Source organism: Typopeltis vanoorti, chromosome 13 (genome assembly GCF_054136105.1).
Source record: "Typopeltis vanoorti isolate ZY-2024b chromosome 13, IOZ_Tvanoo_1.0, whole genome shotgun sequence".
Classification (NCBI taxonomy): Eukaryota; Metazoa; Arthropoda; class Arachnida; order Uropygi; family Thelyphonidae; genus Typopeltis; species Typopeltis vanoorti.
Genome location: NC_143561.1, coordinates 25,002,842 through 25,024,904, shown reverse-complemented (window position 1 = coordinate 25,024,904; position 22,063 = coordinate 25,002,842). Strand labels below are relative to the sequence as shown.

General features: G+C 37.1%; 1 protein-coding gene across 1 annotated transcript in view; it reads right to left on the bottom strand.

The window, feature by feature from the left end:
* Nucleotides 1-790: 790 nt before the first annotated feature.
* Nucleotides 791-22,063, bottom strand: part of LOC150099995 (synaptotagmin-4-like) — a 36,164-nt gene continuing 14,891 nt past the window's right edge. The window contains exons 3-4 of the mRNA XM_090402778.1: nucleotides 6,889-7,030; nucleotides 791-4,412 (exon numbers count right to left, since the gene is read on the bottom strand). Coding sequence (XP_090258904.1) covers nucleotides 4,099-4,412; nucleotides 6,889-7,030 — 456 coding nt within the window. The 3' untranslated portion in view covers nucleotides 791-4,098. The remainder of the gene's footprint in view (nucleotides 4,413-6,888; nucleotides 7,031-22,063) is intronic.

Below are 22,063 nucleotides of genomic sequence, written 5' to 3'. Positions count from 1 at the left end.
GCCATTTGACAGAGTACCAAATGATCAGCTGATATTTAAGTTATAGCATAAGAGTTGAGATATATTAGTGAATTGAATTGTGGAGTGGCTGTCTGATAGATGTCAGAGAGTTATGTATGAGGAAGCTGTATCAAGGAAGTAGAAGATTACATGTGTGATCCCACAGGGTTCAGTACTAGGACCTGTATTATTTAACCTTTATATCTTACTTACTGTCCTCTTCCGTCGGGGACGGGGTGAGTCTTCTGTGTTTCCACAACAACTTGCAGGAGTCTCAGTTTCTTGCATGGCTGGTGAGCTCTCTATATGTTTGTAATCTGGAGTTGACCTTTATAACAACAACCTTTATATATTAATGCCAGAAGTATCAGGAATTACAGGGAGAAGTTTTTGGCATTGATTGGTGCAACCTCTCCAAATGTTATAGGCATTAGTGAGACGACTAACAGCAGATGATATAGTTACAAGGATAAAATATGATAGATTTGGTATTTAGAGGAAGGATAGAGTAGACAGGATGTGTGTGGGGGGGTACCACTGATGATAGCAGATGAATTGTAGCCAACAAGAGTAGGAGTCAGTCATGCAGAATGGCAGTTCCTTTGAGTCAATCTAGTGTGAGATCGAGGCCAATGCAACAAAATATAAAATTAGTTGCTGTTATAGGCCATGGAGTTTATGAGAAGAAATTAGCTGAATAGGCAAAAGGTAATCCCAAAGAGTTTTTTATGTGTGGCAAATAGGAGGAAGAATGACTATAGATGGATAACTATAGTCATTCTTCCTCCTATTTGCCACACATTAAAAAACTCTTTGGGATTTAAACACTCAGTAGCTCAATAATTTAACTTTAAATTGTTGAGCTATTGAGTGATCATTTTGCAAGGGTTTATCATCCAAGTGAAGATATTGTTATGACATTGATGACAGGGACTGATGTGAGAACAGAGGTTGAAGAATTGGAGATACTTAGTATATTGAAGAATCTGAATGCAAATACAGCTGTGGTATTGGATGGGATATCAGCTTACATTTTATGAGAATGTGCAGGGGAAACTGGCAAACCCCTGTCCTTGACTAGGCTGGTTAATTTAAGTCTCAGCTCTAGCAAAGAGAGTAGAAGGAGAGCAAAATAATCCTTTGTATAAAGGAAGATCTAAGTTTGTGGTAGCAAATTATTGACTAATTATTATATCAGTAGTGGTAGTAAAATCTGGAAAAGTTGGTCAAGAAGAGAATTCAGGAATGAGTGGATAAGAATATGATACTCTATGAGGGACAGCATGGATTTGTGAACAGTCGGTTATTCCTTACTATCTACTATCATTTTATAATACAGTGACAACTGAGTTGGATAAAGGGAATGGCTACATAATGATACTGCTGGATTTTGGAAAGGCATTTAACTGGATATCACATGGAACTCTCTCTTATGATATGGATAACAGAGTAGCTGATGGACAGATACCAAAAAAATAGTATATGGAGGAGCAGAATTCAGGAGAGGGCAGGTGAGCTCTGTTCTTGGGCCACTGCTTTTTCATTTGCACATAAACGATATAGGAAATAATTTGAAGGGAGATATTCAGTTGTTTGCTGATGATGAGGCAAAGTTGGGTAATAGTTAATCAAGATGATGTAGAGAGCTTGCAGTATGATTTAAATAGGCTGACAGTATGAGAAAATCATAATGGATGTCACTTTAATGTGGAAAAGTGTAAAGTAATGCATGTTGGAATACAAATATCACAAGCTCTGTATCACAATGAGGTAACTGTACTCCAGGAAATTCACGATGCCAGAGATTTCGAGGTAGTAGTAGATAGAGAACTGCAGTTTAGCAGGCATATTCTAAAGTAGCAAAGGTAGCTCACAGGATTACTTGATTATAGATGGATACACTATCAAGCAGAGATAAGGGAGTCATTCCTCTTTATAAAGTCTTGATATGACCAAGACATGATGGAAACATTTAAGTTACTTAAAGAATTTTATAGGATTGATGCAAGGGAAATGTTTCAGCACTTGGCTAGAGGGGGGGGGGGGGTAGAGAACAGAAAGTCATTCCTGGAAGTTGGGTAAGAGTAGGGCTAGCAAGGGTTTAAGGACTAGTTTATTCACTTGGAGAGAGAGAGAGAGAGTAGTGACTGAATGGAGTGCTTGCCTGAATCAGTTGTAATATCCTTTGTGTATTACTGGTTTCAAGGAAAGGTACAATAGAGATTGTGTTGATAGTTTGTGACTCATTGGAAGTGCCCATGCAATAATGATAATAATAATCAATAGATTTCAGGGGGTATTCAGTTGTTTGCAGATAATGTGAAGCTGGGAAGGGTTATTAGTAAAAGCACAGGGAACATATTGCAAAGTTGAAGAAGGTAACCCAGAGGTTGACTGGGAGTGGGTAATACTGAGGACTCTGAACAACAGATGAAAGAGTTGTCATTCTATTTCATAAAGCCCTGATGAGACCGCATCTGGACTATTGTGCTCAAATTTGGTCCCAGAATTTGAAGGAGATAAATTAACGTTGTAAAGAGTGAAGAGGCATATAACAAAAATAATATTAGGACTGTACATTGTTAGTTATGAGGAGAGACTGATGGAATGTGGACTGCAAAGTTTGGTAGATAGAAGAAGAGGTAATATGATTGAGTCATTTAAACTGTTGAGAGGTAGTTATAGAGCTGATACTGGGGAGTTCTTTTGTTTAGTGGAATAGAGGGAAAGGAGTGAGGACAAGAGGCCATCCCTGGAAGTTGTGAAAGGAAGGAATGAGAAGGAGCGTGAGGAGTGGTTTCTTTGCATGGAGGGTGATTGAACCATAGAATGCATTGCCTGATAAGGTGGTGAGAGCACAAACAGTGAATGAGTTCAAGGAGTGGTATGAATGTTTCTGTAAAAGCAGTGCAGAAAGACATGTTTTATAAGATTTGCTATTCTATAAATAGCAACAGTAATATTTTGACCACAATTCCAAGAACAGTTCTTTGCTTTCATAAGCTTGTCATTTTTTCCCAGTTTTTAAATGTGCTTTGAGATGACATGCTTTTGTTTCTAACTCAGTTATATTAGTTATACATGTGGTATTTGCATATAATCCATTTAATTATAATTATCTGAATTTCATTTCAGCATTTCATTATTTTTTGAAACAGTGCATTTCAAAGAGAAATAGCTTTTCCTTATGTTTGTATTTATACACATTCTGCTGGGACACGTGTATAAAATACATACACACTGTGTCCTAGGAGAATGCTATACATTTTTAGGATGGGAAGTGGGTAATTAATACTATACAACTTTTTTTTTTTTTTAGCCATCTTGATATTTTCATTTATTTGTGATGTTGAAAAGGTTATAAACCTGTTGTTAGTGTCTAAGGATAATCTAGGAAGTCTATTCTAGAAATCAAGCATAGAACTCTTTCAAAATCATTTCAAGTCTCCAGTATGCAGGTCCTAGACTAAAATTCTTCTACTACCTCAATTTAGGTATTAACAAAAATTTATGCCTGCACTGGGATTCAAGCTCATCACTTACTGGAGAGCAGAAACACTAGCTAACCAGATCGTCTGTTGACTAAATGGATCAGATTGCAATTCAGACATTAATTAATTAACAAAATGCAGATTACTGCATTTACAATACCATTGCTGTGAGACTGATCATTAACTGGTAATGTTTAAGCTAAGTTTCAGCCGTATTTTTAACCTTCTGAGTGAGAGCATGCCAATTCATCATCTTTGTTCCTGTTACTAAATATTATCCAGCACTTTAATAGATTAAATTAGGAAGGAAATCTGCATTCCCAACTTTTTATGGATTTCTGCTTGTGAGATATGAGATACAGTAAAAGCTAAAATGTTTGCTATGAAACAACTCACAAATAGCATGTGAACAGTGGAATATTGTGAATTTTAAACCATTAAGATGGTCTCCATCATATGGAACATGTCAGGATGTGGTAACATTTTCTGAGATCCCTCCCTCCATAATTACAGCTTATATAATACATAGTACACAATTATGTAATTTTACACTATCCATTTGACTTCTGCAATACCCTTTTTATGTAAAGAATGCATTGAAGAGTGTTCAAAGTTTGTCCAAAGGATATATGTTATGCCACTTGGCAGACTCCAGAGATCTTGGTTCCATTGCCTCTTGCCAGTGAATGGCACCTGTAGGTGTAGTATTGGGACCAACCAGTACATGTCCCACAACACCATCTCTGGAATAAATTTTCCCATGCATGATCAAAAACTGTAACCAATAGTTACTCACATCACTTGAAGGAATATCAAATAAGAATGGCTGATTCCAAACCGGATTTGGCCCAGGTGCTGGTCGAGTTTCTTTATATGTTATAGCTTCAATATCTCTTAGCAGACTGACAATGATATAATAATCTAGGGAAGAGAAAAAAATGAATAAATAAGTCCACAAAATCAGTAAGTAAAACTGAATTGATTGTTATTCATAATTATTTTCAATTATTGGTAAAATTTTACATTAAATTGTTTCATACCATTGTATATGTGTCATTGATATCAATTGTATGTGCATGCAGCATACTGATATCAATTCAACTGTAGTTTATAAATCTTTTCTTTAGAATTTGAAAGGATTTATTACTTGGGTATGTTAATTCCAAAAGTAGTTTCACTTAGCTTTTAGTTTGTCTCTAGAAAGTAGTGAACTTGGCCTATAAACCACAACACAACAACAGAAAATGAATTCAAAATTTACCTCTAGTGATTAGTCCGGATATGAATTTGTGTTTTCCATGACTGAAAATTGACTTTATTTACAAAGCTTTCCACAACTATAAGCAAGTTTTATTTGTTTGTTTATTTTAAATGTAGTACTGATAACAGAAAATGAAAATAACTTGAGCGAACATCTTGGAAGAATACAATGGCATAGCTTGACATACAGACTCAAGATTGATGGCATAAAACAAAGTTGATGATCCTAGCTAAGAATCATAATGGAAAAAAACTTAAGGACAGCTTGTTAAAAATAAAGTGGATCAATTTATGTGGGTTCATTTCTCTCTCTCTCTCTGCCAATGGGAATCATATGGAGGAAATAAGAAATTGAATTACAATGAAAGATCTACAGTGACTCAGCTCACAAAGATCTGGAGGAATAGAAAATATCTATTAACATAAAGATCATACTGGTTTGACCTTGGGATTTTCCGGTCCTTTATGGCCCAGAGTCTTTTTGGACACGGAGCAAGGCAATTAATTTTTTTTTTTTTTTTTTTTTTAATCAATGATTTTCTGATATGGGCCTGGAGAGGGATGCTTTGATTCTTCCTTTGACAGAGAAAAGAACCAATTTGAGCATGAGGTCAGTTGAATCTTGAAATGAGCCTCCACAACATGGTGGAGAGGTGAATCCTTTGGTATTTTGGATACATCTTAAGAAGAGAGGGAGAGAACATCGAAAAATTCTTCATGCAGGGTAAGATGCCAGGAGCTAGAGAATGAGGCAGGCCCATGGGAGATGGTGGGATCAAATTCCTGCTCATATTGGACTAAAGTTGGAGGATGCACTCAGAGGTCGAAGACTAATACATCAGGTCACAAGTCCTCAGTCGTAGGGAGATTGACTTAGAGAGAGGGATGTAAGTTTATTATTATGAATATTATTATACAGGCACCTCTATGGAGTCCTAAGGCTCATTGTGGGAGGCTCAAACTATCTGTCATTCTCTCCATGAACTCATTAACAGACAAAGTGCTCACAGCTGACTCTGGCATCCCATTCCATTCATTCACAAATCTCCAAGCAAGAAATCTAGCCCTCACACACTCCTACTAACTGCACTTTTACTCAACTTCCAGGAATGACCTCCTGTTCTGCCTCCTCTAGCCAAGTGCTGAAACATTTCTCCTGCATCAATCCTATAAAATCCTTTAAGTAACTAAAATGTTTCTATCATATCCTCTCTTTTATGCCTATCAACCAACTTCTGCATTCCGTAACACCCTCAGTCTCATCACAGAGCACATTCCACAGACCACTTACCATCTTTGTCACTCACTTTTGAATCCTCTGCCTAAAGTAGTTGTCCTTCAAAAACTCAAGAAATTTATTTTTGTTACTTCTGGATGCCATCTCATCATCCCAATCTATTATATTCTTGGTTTAACCCTTTATCCAAGTGCAGGCAAACAGATTTTGCTTGTGAAGTATCTTCACAACTGAGCTTCTTATATATAGAGGCTAGTGACTTCACATCGGTTGTCTTAGTATTTACACTGGAGCTTCTGTTGCATAAAGAGGCTGCCTTGCAGAAGATGGGAGAGACTATGTTATGCATCATTAGCCCATTAGTATGGGTTAACGATGCATAAATTGATGAACCTTTGAGAAAGATCGATAGTGCTTGGCATTATAAATGTCCAATCTATCCCTCGATTATAGGACATCATTACAACTTGCAAAAACAAACATTGAGAGACATTGTTATCTATCTCCCAACTCTTGATTTTATACATGGACGGATTAAGAATGATAACAACCAGGAATTATTAATGGTCACACAAATACACAAAACTGTTTCTTTCTATGTTGTCTAATATTTAAACTGTTCCCTGATTGTGATGAAAATCTGAGATCTGTTGAAATGTTTATAATTTACTCAGCAAGCAAATTAAGCATCCCATAATTGGAATTTGCATTCTGCTTCTTAGAAAGCTAGTTATTAGTTGCTTAAACTTTTAAAAAAAATATTATTAGATTCTGATATTAATTTATGGTTCATGTTCTGATAAAAAAATGATACATCTCCCCAAAATTCTTCTCCCATTACAAACCCAATATTGAATAGTTTTATTCCGTTTTGTTTTAATATCATGCACTGCCACTCACCTGGTTGAACTAGAGACATTCCACTAGGTTTAGGAATATTTTCAGCTTTTCTGACCAGAACCTTTAATCTATCAGCAGATGCTTGATACTGAAGAAGAAGAAAGAGTTGGCCAAAGTTTCCATGTTCTGATTCCTTCTTTTTCTGAAATTATAGTTTATTTATAAATTGACTTCTAGGAATGCCGTTTAATTATGTATACTTTTAAAATGTAGAATCAAACATTTAAATATATTAATGTACTGCCAAAGTTCAAGGTTTGATTCCTTCAGTGATTTTAAGAAAAAAAAATTTTTTTTTAGAACTAGAAGTTACAAAATAGGGGTGCTTAAGGGTCAAAGCTGTATAACTGAGAGGAGACCTCCACATAGCCTTTAAAGGAATGCGGAGAACCGACCAGGGCTTCTGACCTAATGTCCAATCCTCACCTTCTCGTGGTGCACCCTGTTGGGTATCTACTTTGATACTGAACGAACGAGGATGGGCTGGCAATTTGGGATTTAGCCGACCAAATTGTATTCCTATTGGTTAAACCAAAATAAAAAATGATGGTACAACATGACAAAATTTCATGCCGGCTGGGGTGTCGCCCGGTTAAACAAGGCCCCCGTTGTTTTCGCCAGGGAACCAGGGCGAACAGCGAAAAGTCAGCTACTGGAACAAATCTGAAAACAAACCCCAACTCAACATCACCAGAGTTAAAGATCGGTACTATCAACGTAAGAAGCCTGAATGGCAAAGAAATGGAGCTAGCTGAGGAATTAGATAGGTACCAGATCGACATAATAGGGGTGACTGAAACAAAAAAGACCAAAACTGGTGAGATCTTTCTGAGCAATAAATACAAAATGTTATATTCAGGCAATAACAATCAAGGAAAAGAAGGAGTAGCCATAGTATTCAACACAAAATACAAGGCTAATCTTCTTGAATGGCAGTCAGTCTCAAGTAGAGTAATGTGGGCAAATATGAGAATGGGGAACTGGACAATGAGACTTATTTGTGCCTATGGTCCCACAGAAGGTTCTACTAAGGTAGAAGTGGAGGAATTTTTTGACGCTTTAGAAAAAGCAACTGACACAATGAAAAAGGAAAAGTTGGTCCTTGTTGGGGATCTAAATAGTAGAGTAGGAAATGATTGTGAGACATACAAAAATATTTTGGGAAAATTTGGAGAAAAGAGCAAAGCTAATAATAATGGCAAATATGTGTTGGATTTCTGCTCAGGACATGGACTGGTTATTACTAACACCATGTTCCAACATAAAAATGTGCACAAATTCACATGGAGAGAAGAGGCTAGGAATAAGAAAAGTCTCATTGACTATGTTATTGTTGATAGTGATGTTTTCTCCCTGGTGCAGGACACCAGAGTGTACAGAGGATTTGAAATTGGAAGTGATCACTATTTAGTCTTGAGCAGGATAAAATTGAATTTCATATTGAAAAGAATAACATGTAAGAAAGTTTTAAAGCGAATAAAAATTGAGCAGCTCTCAGATGTAAACTGTAGACTAAAATACAGAAATATTATTGAAAAGAAAACGAAAGAGTTTGAGAACATGAATCAAACCTTGGAGATTCAGTGGCAAACTCTGAAGGAAACATTGATTGATTCTGCCAGAGAGGCATGTGGTGAGGTTGTGTGCAAAGATAAAAAAATCAGAACTCCCTGGTGGACACAGGAAGTTAAAGAGGCAGTGAAGGAAAAGAAGAAAGCATATCAAAAGTTCCTGGCAAATAAGTCAGCTTTTACTCTTACAGAATACAGAGACAAATGTAAGAAAGCTAAACAGTGTGTAAAACTAGCTAAACAAAAGTCATGGGAGGACTTTGGCAAGAATATAGAAAATAAATATCAAGAAGGTGGCAAAATATTCTGGAGGTTGTTGAAGAAGCTTAGGAATGGAGGAAAGAGTGCTGTAAAAGGAATTAGAGATGATAAAGGTGAAATGAAAACAGGAGAAAAAGATATCCTTGAAGTATGGAGTAATTACTTTGAAAAACTGCTAAATGAAACAAGCAGTGATGACAGCACAGTGATAAAAAACACTGACCAGGCATGGAGTCAGGAATACATATCCATACTTGAAGTAGAAAAAGCCATGAAAGGCTTGAAATGTGGAAAGGCAGCAGGAGTAGATGATATTCGACCAGAAATGCTGAAGTATGGTGGTATAAGAGTCTTACAGTGGCTGCACTGCATAGTTCAGAAAGCCTGGACAGAGGGACGAATTCCCGATGATTGGAGTAGAGCTCTCATAGTACCCATATATAAAAAGGGAAATAAAACTGAATGTGAGAATTACAGAGGTATTTCCCTACTGAGTGTTCCTGGCAAGATCTATGCAAGTATACTTGAGAAACGGTTGAGAAGAATTGTGGAAGAAAAGCTTGGTGAGGAACAAGCTGGATTCAGGCCAAATAGAGGCTGTCAGGATCAGATCTTCACTTTACGACAAATAGTCGAGAAAGCATGGGAATATAACAAAGATCTGTATTTAAGTTTTGTCGATTTGGAAAAGGCATATGACAAGGTGCCAAGAGAGAAGCTATTCAATACGCTGCAGTTATATGGTGTCAATGGGGCATTATATCAAGCAATACTTAGTCTTTATTTGAGTTGTGAGTCAGCAGTTAGAATTGAAGGAAGTACAGGAAGATGGTTTAATGTTAAATCTGGTGTGAGACAAGGATGTACATTATCCCCTCTGTTATTCATTATCTATATGGATCACATTATGAAGGAATGTGGTATTATACCTGATATCAAAATTGGAGATGTTAATGTCAGCTCTTTGCTTTATGCGGATGATGTTATACTTCTAAATAAATCCGCTACAAGTCTGCAAGATTCTCTGACTAAATTGAATAGCTGTTGTAATAGATATGGTATGAAGGTCAGCAATAAAATGACAAAGACAATGAAAATAGGCAGAATCATTGAAAATGTCAACTGTGTTGTGAATGGAGAACCTGTGGAACAAGTAAAACATTTCAGCTACTTAGGCACAATTTTTACTGAAGATGGTAAACTAAATATAGAAATAGACAACAGAATCAGCAAAGCTGGTATCATGGGAAGTCAATTGAATAAATTCATATGGAATAAGAAAGAAATTAGTCGGAACACTAAATTAGCTGTATACAAGACTGTGTTCAAACCAATTTTAACTTATGGATCTGAGAGCTGGGTCAGAAGTAAAACACTTGACCAAAGACTAGAGACCGCAGATATGAGAGTCCTGAGAAAGATTAGAGGCGTGAACAGATGGCATCAATGGCAATATCATATTAAAAATGAGGATATTAGGAAAGAACTTGACATTGTCAGCATCCAGGAATGTGTTAGCAGAGCTAATCTCAGATGGTATGGTCACTTAAATAGAATGGGAGAGGAAAGATTAGCAAAACAAGTGTTCTCTGCCAGGTTGGCAGGAAAACGACCCAGAGGAAGACCAAGATATAGATGGATTGATACGGTACAAAGTGCCTTAGACGATAGAAATATAAGATCTGATAATGTTGGAGTCTTGACAAGTAACAGACTGATTTGGAGGAAAATTGTAGATAGGAAGTTAGTAATGAAGTAATTTTTTCATGTAGTACTGTCATATCCTGTACACCCCTTGAGGGTACATGGCAGGAATTTGATGATGATGATGATGATGAGTTACAAAATAGTCTAGGTTGTTGACATGCCCAAGAGAAGATAATGCTGAAATCAAATCCTGATCCAACACATTGGGGTTCCACAATAGTCCAGCCACCTGTCTGACTAAATATAATATTGCTCTAAATTTCAGAAAAAAAGGAAGTACTGATAGATCTTCTTTGTGATGACTTGGCAAGAAACAAACAATCCTTATGGACAAGGAATATATGCAATCTAAATACTAAATGCAGTGTGGTGATTCAGGATATAGAAAAACAAAAAATAAATGTTATGGTTCTTACACAAAGAAGAAAGGTGACAGTTTTTTATACTAAGTAAATATCTACATATATGGAATGGAGTGGATAAAAGCAAAAGGGCTAAAGGAGTATCTAACTTTTTGAAGTTCATAGATTGGAATTCTTGGTACTTATGTCCCCCCCCCCCCATATGAAGATGACTTCACTGGATGAATATTTTGAAAATCTAAGAGAAATTATTGAATCAGTAGGTAGACACAATGAATTATTAGTACTAGGAGAGGAGACTTTAATTATTATTGTGTGGTGAGAAGTCGTGGTGAAGATCATGTTAATGGCAATGGACACAGGTTGATTCAGGTGTCAGGTGCCTAAATGGCTATTATCCACATGAAGATTTACAAAGACCCAACCAACTAAAGGCATGAAATTAATAATTCATGTGATGATAGCCAGACCACTGAGAATTGCAGTAGGGCAAGATGTGAGTGTTTTTCATGGAGCTGGATGTGGGACATATTGTTGTATTGCAATAAGTAAAATCGTGAATATGAAACTTATTCATATTCACGTAGGAGGCCAAATGCTTCGCATTGGTAGAACTATTCAGAAGCCTAGATACAGAATAAGGCCGTTACGGGACTATAACATATGGGATTATGTAGACGACAATTTCTTGAGTAGAAATTGTCTTTAATCAGAGAAAAAACTGCATCTGAGTTGTATGTTCATTAAAATAAACGTATATGTGAGGCAGCTGAAGAGGGCCTTCGAAGAACGTTAAGAGATGAGCAAACGACGAGTAAGTGAAGAAGATAGAAGCAATGAAGAGGCATATAAGAGGTGATTAAGCAGTAAAAAGAATTGTAATATTATGATAATGGTGATTAAGGCTAAAGAAGAAGTGCAAGAAAGAAAGTACTGTGAAATTTAACACCTAGTAGGATATAGTCATGTTACTGATGCCTGGTGGTATGTGCAATAGGTAAGTGTCCCTTATAGATCTTGAGCAGTATTTGGTGTAATTTTCCTTCAAGATTTTAAGAGAGATGAGTGGAATTTCTCATATAAATCAGGCATTTATAGGAAATGCAGTAAGAGAGGCCCTAAGAATTATAAAGGAATAATTGTCATGCTCTGTAATCAGATTGTGAAGGACAGAATTGAATTCAAGATATGTATTATAATAAGGTCAGTAGAACAGTGTCTTATATCAGAAAGGTCTTGTATGGATAATATATTTTCCTTATGACAAATATCCCCCAAAAAATGTTTGCTAAGAATAAAGACCTGATTTTGTGTGAATCTGGAAAAAGCTTACAGTACTGTCCAAAGGAAGAACATGTAGCAGGCATTGAAGAGTGCAGGTGTACAAGGTGGAATGATAGCAATGGCACATAGGATGTACCAAGGATCTAGATATGCTATAAAGATTGGTGACAAGCACTATCACCTCTACCTACTTGGTGCTTGGAAATTGACTTTCAGGACCAACATAAAATACTAACAAGGGGCTCATAAAGGAATGTGTATATCACCAGCGTCATTCATTTAAGATCTACATAGATGTAGTCTTAAAGCATTGGAACAGACAGTGCTTTGGAATGGCATATACCCATAAGCAAACAATTCTTACACACACACACACACTCTCTTTCTCTTTTTTTTTTTTCTGATGATGATGATCAGGTGATCTTTGCATAGGACAAGGAAGACGTAAATTACTAGATGAGAAAATTGTTGCATACATAGCATTGGGCCTGAAGTACCTAGTAGTTGGAGGTGATAGTGCACCAGATATTGAGTTAGAGGTGAGAACTATAAAATCACTGGATACCATCAAGTATCTGGCTTCCAAGATGAATAAGTTCATCCAGTATGAACTTATTCATCTGAGGAATGTACAGGGTGGCCCATAAGTCACAAAGGGATTTAAAATGTGAATAAGTTTTATGATTATTAATTTTTTCAGATCTCCTGAGGAGATTAATTTGGGAAATTAATCATGGAAAAGTTCACAACCCAACATCAAAGCAATTTTGCTATTATCTGCAGATAATTGCAGATCTTCGTGTTCTACTGAAGTTATTGCAGTAACTTCAGTAGAACATGAAGATCTGCAATTAATTGGCCATCATTTTCTCCAGATCTAACGGTTCCCCACCTCTTCCATTGGGGTTACCTGAAGGAAAAGGGGTATGTGAACTTCCAGACAATCCAATAGCTGAAGGAGAACATTCTTGCAGGAAATTAGGGCTCTGCAACCAGAAACATTAACAGCTATCATGAGACATACTGTAGAAAGAGCCTGTCTTTGCAAAGTTGAAAATAGCATTTACGTGATGTGGTTTCATAACTAATAAAAAAATTTTTTTTAAAATCTCCAGTACTGATTGAGAGAACAAAAAAGAGAATAAAAATAATAAATTAAAAAGGTACTAAATATTTAAACCCCTTCATGACTTATGGGCCACCCTGTATATATTCGAACAGAGATAGAAGTCAAAGAATGTGTCACCAAGAAGTGGCACATTTTGAAATGATATGGACAGTACCAGAAATTGAGAGAACAGTGGCCTTTAAGAATTAAGAATTGGTCATGCCCAGAAGGAGAAAGATCAAGGGTTACATGGAGAGGAACCATTGTCACAGTGGATGGAGACAAGAGGCTTACAGGAGGCCAACTAGAAAAATCACCAAGGATGGAATCTGATAATAGGCAGCTGCTGACAAGTGGAAATGCCTGCTAAAAGCAAGCAAGCTAGAAAATAATTTATACTGTCATCCTTAAAACTAGCTTATAAGTTTATTTTTATTTTTTTTATTCATCTCTTATTGATTTTATTGTGAGAGGTAGCCATAACAGTAACAGAGGTGAGGGTTGTAAATGAAGTTTATTAACCAGTTTTATGTCTGGTATAAATTCCACATGTAAACTGTTCATTGTCGAATTTAATTGAATATGAATCTCTACTAATTCTGCATAGAGTATAGTACATATTACCTGGAGAGTGAAATGAAAAAAATATGAAACGATTATGTTGCAAAGTGTAAGGTTTTGAAATTTGGCAAGCAACAATGGAATGCCAAGTATACACTTGGTGGGGAAACTTTAAATGAGGGATCTGGAACTGGTGGTAGACAAGGACCTGAAATTCAGGGACCACATTGCACAAGTTGTGAAGACAACACATCGGATAATGGTAATGATGCCATTGTATAAGGCCTTGATCAGGCCTCATATGGATTATTGTGCACAGATCTGGTTGCCAGGTTTTCATGGTGATGAGGATATGTTGGAAAGTATCCAGAGAAGATTCATAAAGATTGTAAGTGGTCTTTGGAATGTGGAGTATGAGAACAGATTGAGAGAATGTAAATTGTATTGCCTCATGAGGAGAGGGGGGGATATGATTGAGACATATGAGCTAATCAGGAGTTGTTATCAGGTTGCGAAGAGATTTTTCATAGAATGGAAGAGGAGAGTTGAACAAGAGGCCATTACTGGAAATTGTATTAAAGAGGATTTGAGGAGTTGGTGAGTGGAATGCATTGCCTGAGTGTGTTGTGAATGTAGACACATTGAATCAGTTTTAGATGCGGTTAGATGAGTATTGTGCGCAATAGTGCATACCTCCCACAATGAGTCTGACTCCATGGAGGTTGGATGTTAATAATAATAATTAATGGAAAACATGAACATAGAATCTTTGAAAATGAGTAACGATGGACTCATGACTCGTATTATGATGAGAAGAAAGTTCAAGATCGGCATTCCTCGGGCAAATCTTTCACCTTTGATGAAAGATGACAAAACTTGATGTAGGACTACACCATATTTCTTGTTGCGATGTGGGTTTTTCAATGTTTAGTGTCAGTTGTATGAGCTGCTAATCCTGATTGTGTTTTCCTTTTTTCCCTCTATGTCCATGATGTTCAAGAGCTTGTAATCACTCCCGATTGGCCCTTCTGTTAGAAATAGTAAATTCCATGTAAACAAGTATCACTTGTTTACATGGAATTTAATACTTCTGATTTTTTTGAGTGGTGTGGGTTCAGAGGCAAAGGAGATTTGAGATCTTGTTTAGCAAGGAGAAAGCAACTTTTATTTATTTTTATTTTTTTGTTGATACACTGCTCCTCTAGCTTGGAAGAATTAAAACCAGGTATTTGCAAGATGTTCATATGTTTGGCTTCTCATCTTTATACTGCTGGAAATGTTATATGTCCTATCTCAAAGGGTTTTATAATACCCATTTTTCCTGTGGATAGTGGGGTTACATTGCTCAATGCAAAGTCTCATCCATTATTCACCACAAAAAATAGGTGTTATAAAACCCTGTCCTGCAGAAAAAAATCCAAGACCTCAAATACGTCCATCAAATCCTTCAAAAAATTGATGTAATTGATAAATGGTTTTCAGCATTCTAAGAAAGCCCTCCCAAAAATAGGAAATCTAGAGGAGCAGTATCCCTTCTTTATCTATTACAGACAATATAACAAGGATAATACTAGAGAGATAGGGCAGGTTCGAGGTTTAGAGGTGCAGGAGGAGAACGTGTTCCAAATACTGACTACTCTGGATGTCAGTAAAGCTGTAGGACTGGATGGTATTTCACCAAGAGTTTTGAGAGAGTGTGCTGGGGAACTGACAGCTCCTTTGACCTGATTTTTCAATGTAAGTCTAGCTACAGGAAAGGTGCCCAGGGAATGTAAGGAAGGTAAGATAGTGCCATTGCATAAGGGCAGTAGCAGATTGGAAGTGTCTAATTATAGGCCAGTTTGTGTGTCATAAGTAGTTAAGATCCTGGAGAAATTAGTTAGGGACCATATACAACATTGGGCAGATGAGGGTAATGTTATCTGTGAGAGTCAACATGGATTTGTGAGGGGGGCGCTCTTGTTTTAGTAATATGCTAGCGTTTTATAATAAAGTTACAAGAGCAGTAGATGAGGGAAAGGCATATGCTGCCATTTTCTTGGATTTAGCGAAGGCATTTGACAGGGTGCCACATGATAAGCTGATATTTAAGTTGCAGCACATGGGTTTGGATGTCAGATTGGTCAACTGGATTCAGGATTGACTGTCTGATAGGTATCAGAGAGTTGTGTATGGTGGGGCAATTTCAAGGAGGCAGAGGGTTACAAGTGTGGTCCCACAGGGCTCAATACTGGGACCTATATTGTTTAACCTATCAATGACATTGTCAGTGGATTGCAGGAGGTGATGTGAAGCTGGGAAGGGTTATTAGTAATAGTGCAGATGTAATCATGCAAGAGGACTTGAATAAGCTAGATAGATGGGCAAATGAATGGGGTGTCGGTTTAATGCAGCAAAATGTAAGGTCTTGAGGTTTGGGACACATCGATGGTATGCTGCATACTCTATTGGAGGAGATATACTGGAGGAAGTAGGGGAAACAAGAGATCTGGGGATGATTGATAGAAACCTGAAATTCAAGGGACATTGCAAAGGTGGTGAAGGTAACACAGAGGATTGCTGCAATAATGAGAAGGATGCTGACATGCAGAGATAAAAGAGTTATCATTCCATTGTATAAGACCATAATCAGACCACACTTAGACTACTGTTCTCAGATTTGGTCTGCAGGATTTGAAGGGAATAAATTAACTGTGAAAAGGGTACAAAGGCGGATAACAAAGACAGTTTCAGGACTGTACAAAGTTATGAGGATTGGCTGAGGGAATGTGGACTGCAGAGTTTGGTGTATAGAAGAAGGAGAGTTGATATGATTGAGACTTTTAAACTGTTGAGAGGTAGTTACAGGGTTGACACTGGGGAGTTCTTTCACTTGTTGAACAATGGGAAGGAGTGATGACAAGGGGCCATCCCTAGAAGTTACAAAAGGAAACTGTGAGCAAGAGGGTGAGGAGTGGTTTCTTTGCTTGGAGGGTGGTTGACTCTTGGAATGCATTGCCTCATAGCGTGGTGAGAGCGAGAACTGTCAGGAGTGGTATGATAGACTTTGTGGAGGGACCTCCCACGTTGAGTCTTGATAGACTTGTGTTTCCTAGTAAGGACCTCCTGCGATGAGTATTTTTACTCCTTGGAGGCCTAAATGATAATATTATTATTTCAATAAAGGAAAAAATTTGTTTCTCCTCACCAAACTACTTCTCAGATCTCCTTCAACCTCGAAAACCTACCTACTCACCACTCAAAACCAGTAGTATCTCACTCATTGATGTCAAATTTGCTATGTTGAACAAATAGTTTGATCATGAGAGATGGCATCAAGTACATGGGGGGGAAAGAAAACAGATCAGGATTAGCAGCACATACAATAGACACTAAATAGCAAATACTATGGCAACATACAAAATTGGCTACATTGACTGCAATTTCTTTGTTAGAACATTCAAAGAGTCATCAAAAATATTAAAGCCTAAGATGCATGGAGAACTGGGAAATTCTTCCCATCACATAGCTAGCCATCTTAATACACAAGTCATAAGCACTGTCTCCATTATCATTTTTTAGATAGATATTCTATTTTTGTTTTCTGTTAGTTTGCTTGTTGTGTTGAATTACTTTGTGTTTCTTGAGGTGATACCAATTGTTCGGTAGTTTGCAGATTTTTATATCTTTTTTAGAATAGGTTGGATGTATGCTTGCTTCCATACATTTCGATAAGTGTCAGTCCAGTATAGAAGATTGTAAGGACAATTGAAGACAGGAGCTTCCTCTGGAGAATATTTGAGTACAATTGGAGGTGATACCATCAACACCAAAAGACTTATTTGTGTTGGAGTTTTTTTTTTTTTTTTTCCCCACAGGAGGCATAAGGTGGTCAGTTTCTGGTATGGTAGGAGATGATTTAGAGTCTCCGTAGCTCAGTCAGTATAGACGAAGCCCTTTGGTCGGAAATACCAAAGAACTTCGATTTCTGTCAGTGTCGAGGAATCTTTATCTGATTTCTCGATTGAAGGTGAGTTAGCCAGTCTCATACAGAAGCAGGGATTTTTTTCACCCTGAAACTCAGGTTTTTCGACCCCCAGAACAGACAAACCGGTCCCACGAACACACGTATTACAGGCATGAATACGTCCCAGCCATATGCCAATCGCGAGCCCGGACAAAATTGGGGGGGGGGGGGAAGAAATGGTGAACTACGCTGTAAAAGTCTCAGCAAGAACACTTTGTGGAGAAGTCTACGAAGTCACCTAGGGGCGGAAACGACTGAAAGGATAAGCTACCACCAGGAGGTGATTTGTCTTGGTCATCTATGCAGGTATTTGAGGATAAGAAAGATGCCCTGAGGTAAGGTTTATCTTTCAGTGTTGTAACAGTGAATCATTTGGTTGAGAAAGTGTTGGAAGCACAGGTAATGAGTAAAGGTTTCGTTAACTTTCTTTGGAAGGAACCAGAAGGCATGGCTTCCATTTGGACAGGAGAGAAGTTTCGTGCTTTTGGCCTTTATGAAGTCATATATATTCGGATTTCATGATGGTTGCTTTATATGTATTGCATGTTTCAGCATAAGCTGAGTATGAGGTTGAGGTTCTTGTTTGCAGCCATCTGTGGTAAGCTGAGTTTTTTTTTTTTTTTTTTTAATTCTACCATTTTGTTTCACTTTCTGCTGAACCAGGACTTGGAGAGTGGGCAAGAACTGCAATTTCATGCTGATGAATGTAATTTCAGTGACTTTCTAAGAGCTGGTATTAGAAGAGTAGAAGCAATAATCAGATAATCGGGAAAGAAAAAAGAGTAGAACCAGATAATCGGGAAAGAAAAAGAGTAGAATCAGATAATCGGGAAAGAAAAAAAAAGTAGAAGCTCCGCAGGTATAATAATTATGATATACACACAGATGCCCACTCGAACTGAAGTGATCCACGTGGTTCCAACTATTGGATTCCATGAACTCCATACTGTGCATTTATGGAAAACCTGCAATGGAAATTTTTTCAACTGTTTAATGAAAACCGTCATAAGCGCCCATAAGTTATTGTTACAAGTATTCTCTCTCTCTCTCTTACATTAAGGGGGAGGGGGGTTCGTTCCATCAGTGAATAAGTTATATGCAATCAAGAATTGTTTACAAGTTTACAGCTCATAACTGGCTTTTATAAAGTGTTGCACATTTTGTAAATGGTATAGATCTAAAAGCTCCCTTTACATGCCACTGTTCAGGACCCATAAATTTGCCCTAACATTTCAGAGCTCCAGCTAGAGCCTCGTGTACCTTGCATAAGCACGGCCCTGCTTTCCAAATTGAATCGAATCCATGCGTCCATTGAGGTAGTGCATATTTCAGAACTGCATTGTAGTGTTTAGCACATTATTTTTGACTTGATTATTAATACACTCATCAATAAAAATCGATGAGGCATCAGTGCCATCATAAGCCACTAAACAGCTAAGGCAATGCTAGGAGTACAAGTTTGGAGGGAAACAAAATCGAATCTACATCATAAACACATTACTTTTTTTTTTGTTTGTTTTTAATTTTACATATTTTCTTAAATTTAAGGGTGGCAAAAAAGTGCTTGCATAGAAGTATCATATATCCTAACAATGGCCCTGTGAGACAGGATAAAATTTGATGTGATGGTGTGTAGAAGAGGAGGACAATGAAATGAAGAGAGCGAAAAATGTCAGAAAGGTATATGGGACTTGGTGTATGTGAGAAGTACCATAAAGATCACCTTACAAAAGTTAACACACTATGCTTGAAAATATGTTTGACATACTCCCCAACGGCTAAACAGACCTGACAGTGGTGGATTTAGATCTTCATCATCTGACAGTATAGATTGGCACGATGTGCTAGGGTTGAGATGATACCCACTTTCTGTGCAGGATAGTGATGTGAGGATACATGCAGGTATCTATCTGTGTGTGTAGATTTTCTAAAGATTGATATTTTAATATAATCAGATGTCTTAGTAAGTCTTACGTCCAGGAAGGGAAGAGATCCATTTTCTTCAACCTCCATTGTTAATTTGATATCTTGGTGGAAGTTGTTTAAATGATTTAAAAAAGACTGAAGGTTATCGGTGCCATGTTCCCAGATAAGAAATATGTCATCTACAAATCTCAGCCAAATTTTTGGTTTAAGAGTAGCTGAGAAGATTGCCTTTTGTTCGAAATCTTCAAAAAAGATGTTAGCTAATATAGGAGACAGGGGGCTTCCCATTGCCAGTCCTTTATTTTGTTTGTAGATTTTCTTCTAATATTGAAAGTAGCCGGAGTGAACGCAATGTGATAGCATGGAAAACATCTTTTTGAAATCTTGTTCTTTAAAATATCGAGAACCTCTTGAATTGGTACGTTTGTAAAGAGCGCCACCACGTCAAAGCTCACCATGATATCTGAAGGCTGGAGTTTTGAAATTTTTGATTTTCGAGACGAAATCTGTTGAGTTCTTTATATATGAAGAAGAATTTCCTGTAAAACCTTTTAAAGATGAAGCCAGAAACTTAGATAAGTTGTAGGTAGGCACGTCAATACTATCTACAATTGGTCTCAGTGGGCAGTTTTCCTTGTGTATCTTTGGGAGACCATATGACCTTGGGATGAGTGGATGTAAACAGCGAACGGCAAGGCGTATGTTTCGTGGAAGTTCTGTGGCTTTTTGTAAGAGGTTGTTTTGTTATGTATCTACCTCGTTGGATCTATCTCAATTTCCAAGTATGTATCTGACTCTAATAATGCCAAGATATTTTCATGGTAATCTATTTTATTTAGCACTACAGTTGCGTTGCCCTTGTCAGCTTGTGTGATAACGATGTCTTTGTTATTCTTAAGACTTTTTATGGCTAGCCTTTCGCCAAGGGAGATGTTATCAGGTGGAGGTCTTGCATTATTAATCGCAAGTATTGCTTCCATGCGAAGTAAACTGGCGTCTGCAGGAGGAAGTGATGCAGCTTTCTCCATCTTAGTTAAAAACATTTCCTTGGGAATAGTTTTAGGTGCAAGGACAAAATTGAGACTTTTTTTAAGAATTTGTTCTTCGTTATGATTTAGAACATGACGGATGGTGTATCACTAATTTTTTATTTCTTCCATGAAGATTATTAGGGGTTGATTGTTCTTGTGTTTTTAGCGAATTAAACTTTCTGATAAGCATGTTTGTTTAAGTTTTGAGATGATAATGCCCGACGTGTACTTATTTCTTGAACGCGATTCCATGACACGCAGTCTAAGGAGGTCGCTAAATGGTTTTCTAAGGATGATTTTTGAGAAAAGATGAGCTAAATTACGTTTGGTATCGTTAATCCTCTCTCCTAAAAGTTCTAGTTTTGCTTTTTGGTAGATTATATGTGCTTTTCACTGGTAATGGCTTCTCTGAATTGTAACAATTTAGGAATAATAGAAGAGAACTTACAACGTTTCATGAAGATAAGTCTGTTGATAGCGAGTCCAATACTCTTAAGTGTCTTCTCATAAGCTTTCGTATGATGGAAATTATACCCGTCAGAATTATGGCCAAACTGAAAAATCCATCCTCCTACGTCTGGAAGAACACCAGAGAGACATTGCCTACAAAAGAACTAGAGCAAATGCCCTGTCAAGCCATGTACTGTTTTCAGTAAACACAAATGATGAAGGCCGTCAACATGAGATAAACTGGACAACAACCTCAAACCTTCATATATGTCATGACGAGGTAGAGCGACGCATAGTCGAGTCTAAGGAAATTGTTATGGACCCTCATCACATAAATAATAACCTTAGCTATAATCTTCCGGACTCTTTCTGCTCTGCTATCCGATATTAGCACACGCGTGAAATCAGACGCACGCAGTTACTTAACAATAGAACTTCAACACGGACTGTAGTTACAATTCAAAGCTAACTGAATTTTATAATAGTCGTTTTATAGTGATATGATGTTTCTTATAGTGTTTATTTGCTTTCTATTTTCCCACGCCTGAAGAAGTCGGACAATCCGATGAAATATGTTGCGTTTTGAATAAATTTAATTGTTATTCTAGTCTCGGTTATAGTCAATATATATAAATATGAACACATCCCAGTATTAATACTACAAATTGTTATATATATATATATATGTTAAAAATACCAAGCAATTTTAAACCTGGTGTGCGTGAGTAATTTGCATTGTGTGAGAACATGTTAAGTCCTAGAAGAATTTCTATTGGATGGTCGAGTTCGCAGTCCAGAACGGAAATTATAACAAATATTCTGCTCCAGTTTTCAAGTTTCTAAGAATGAACATGAAGTCATTCCTGGAATAAGCTGTATATTCAAATTAGTGAAAATTAAATTTCAAG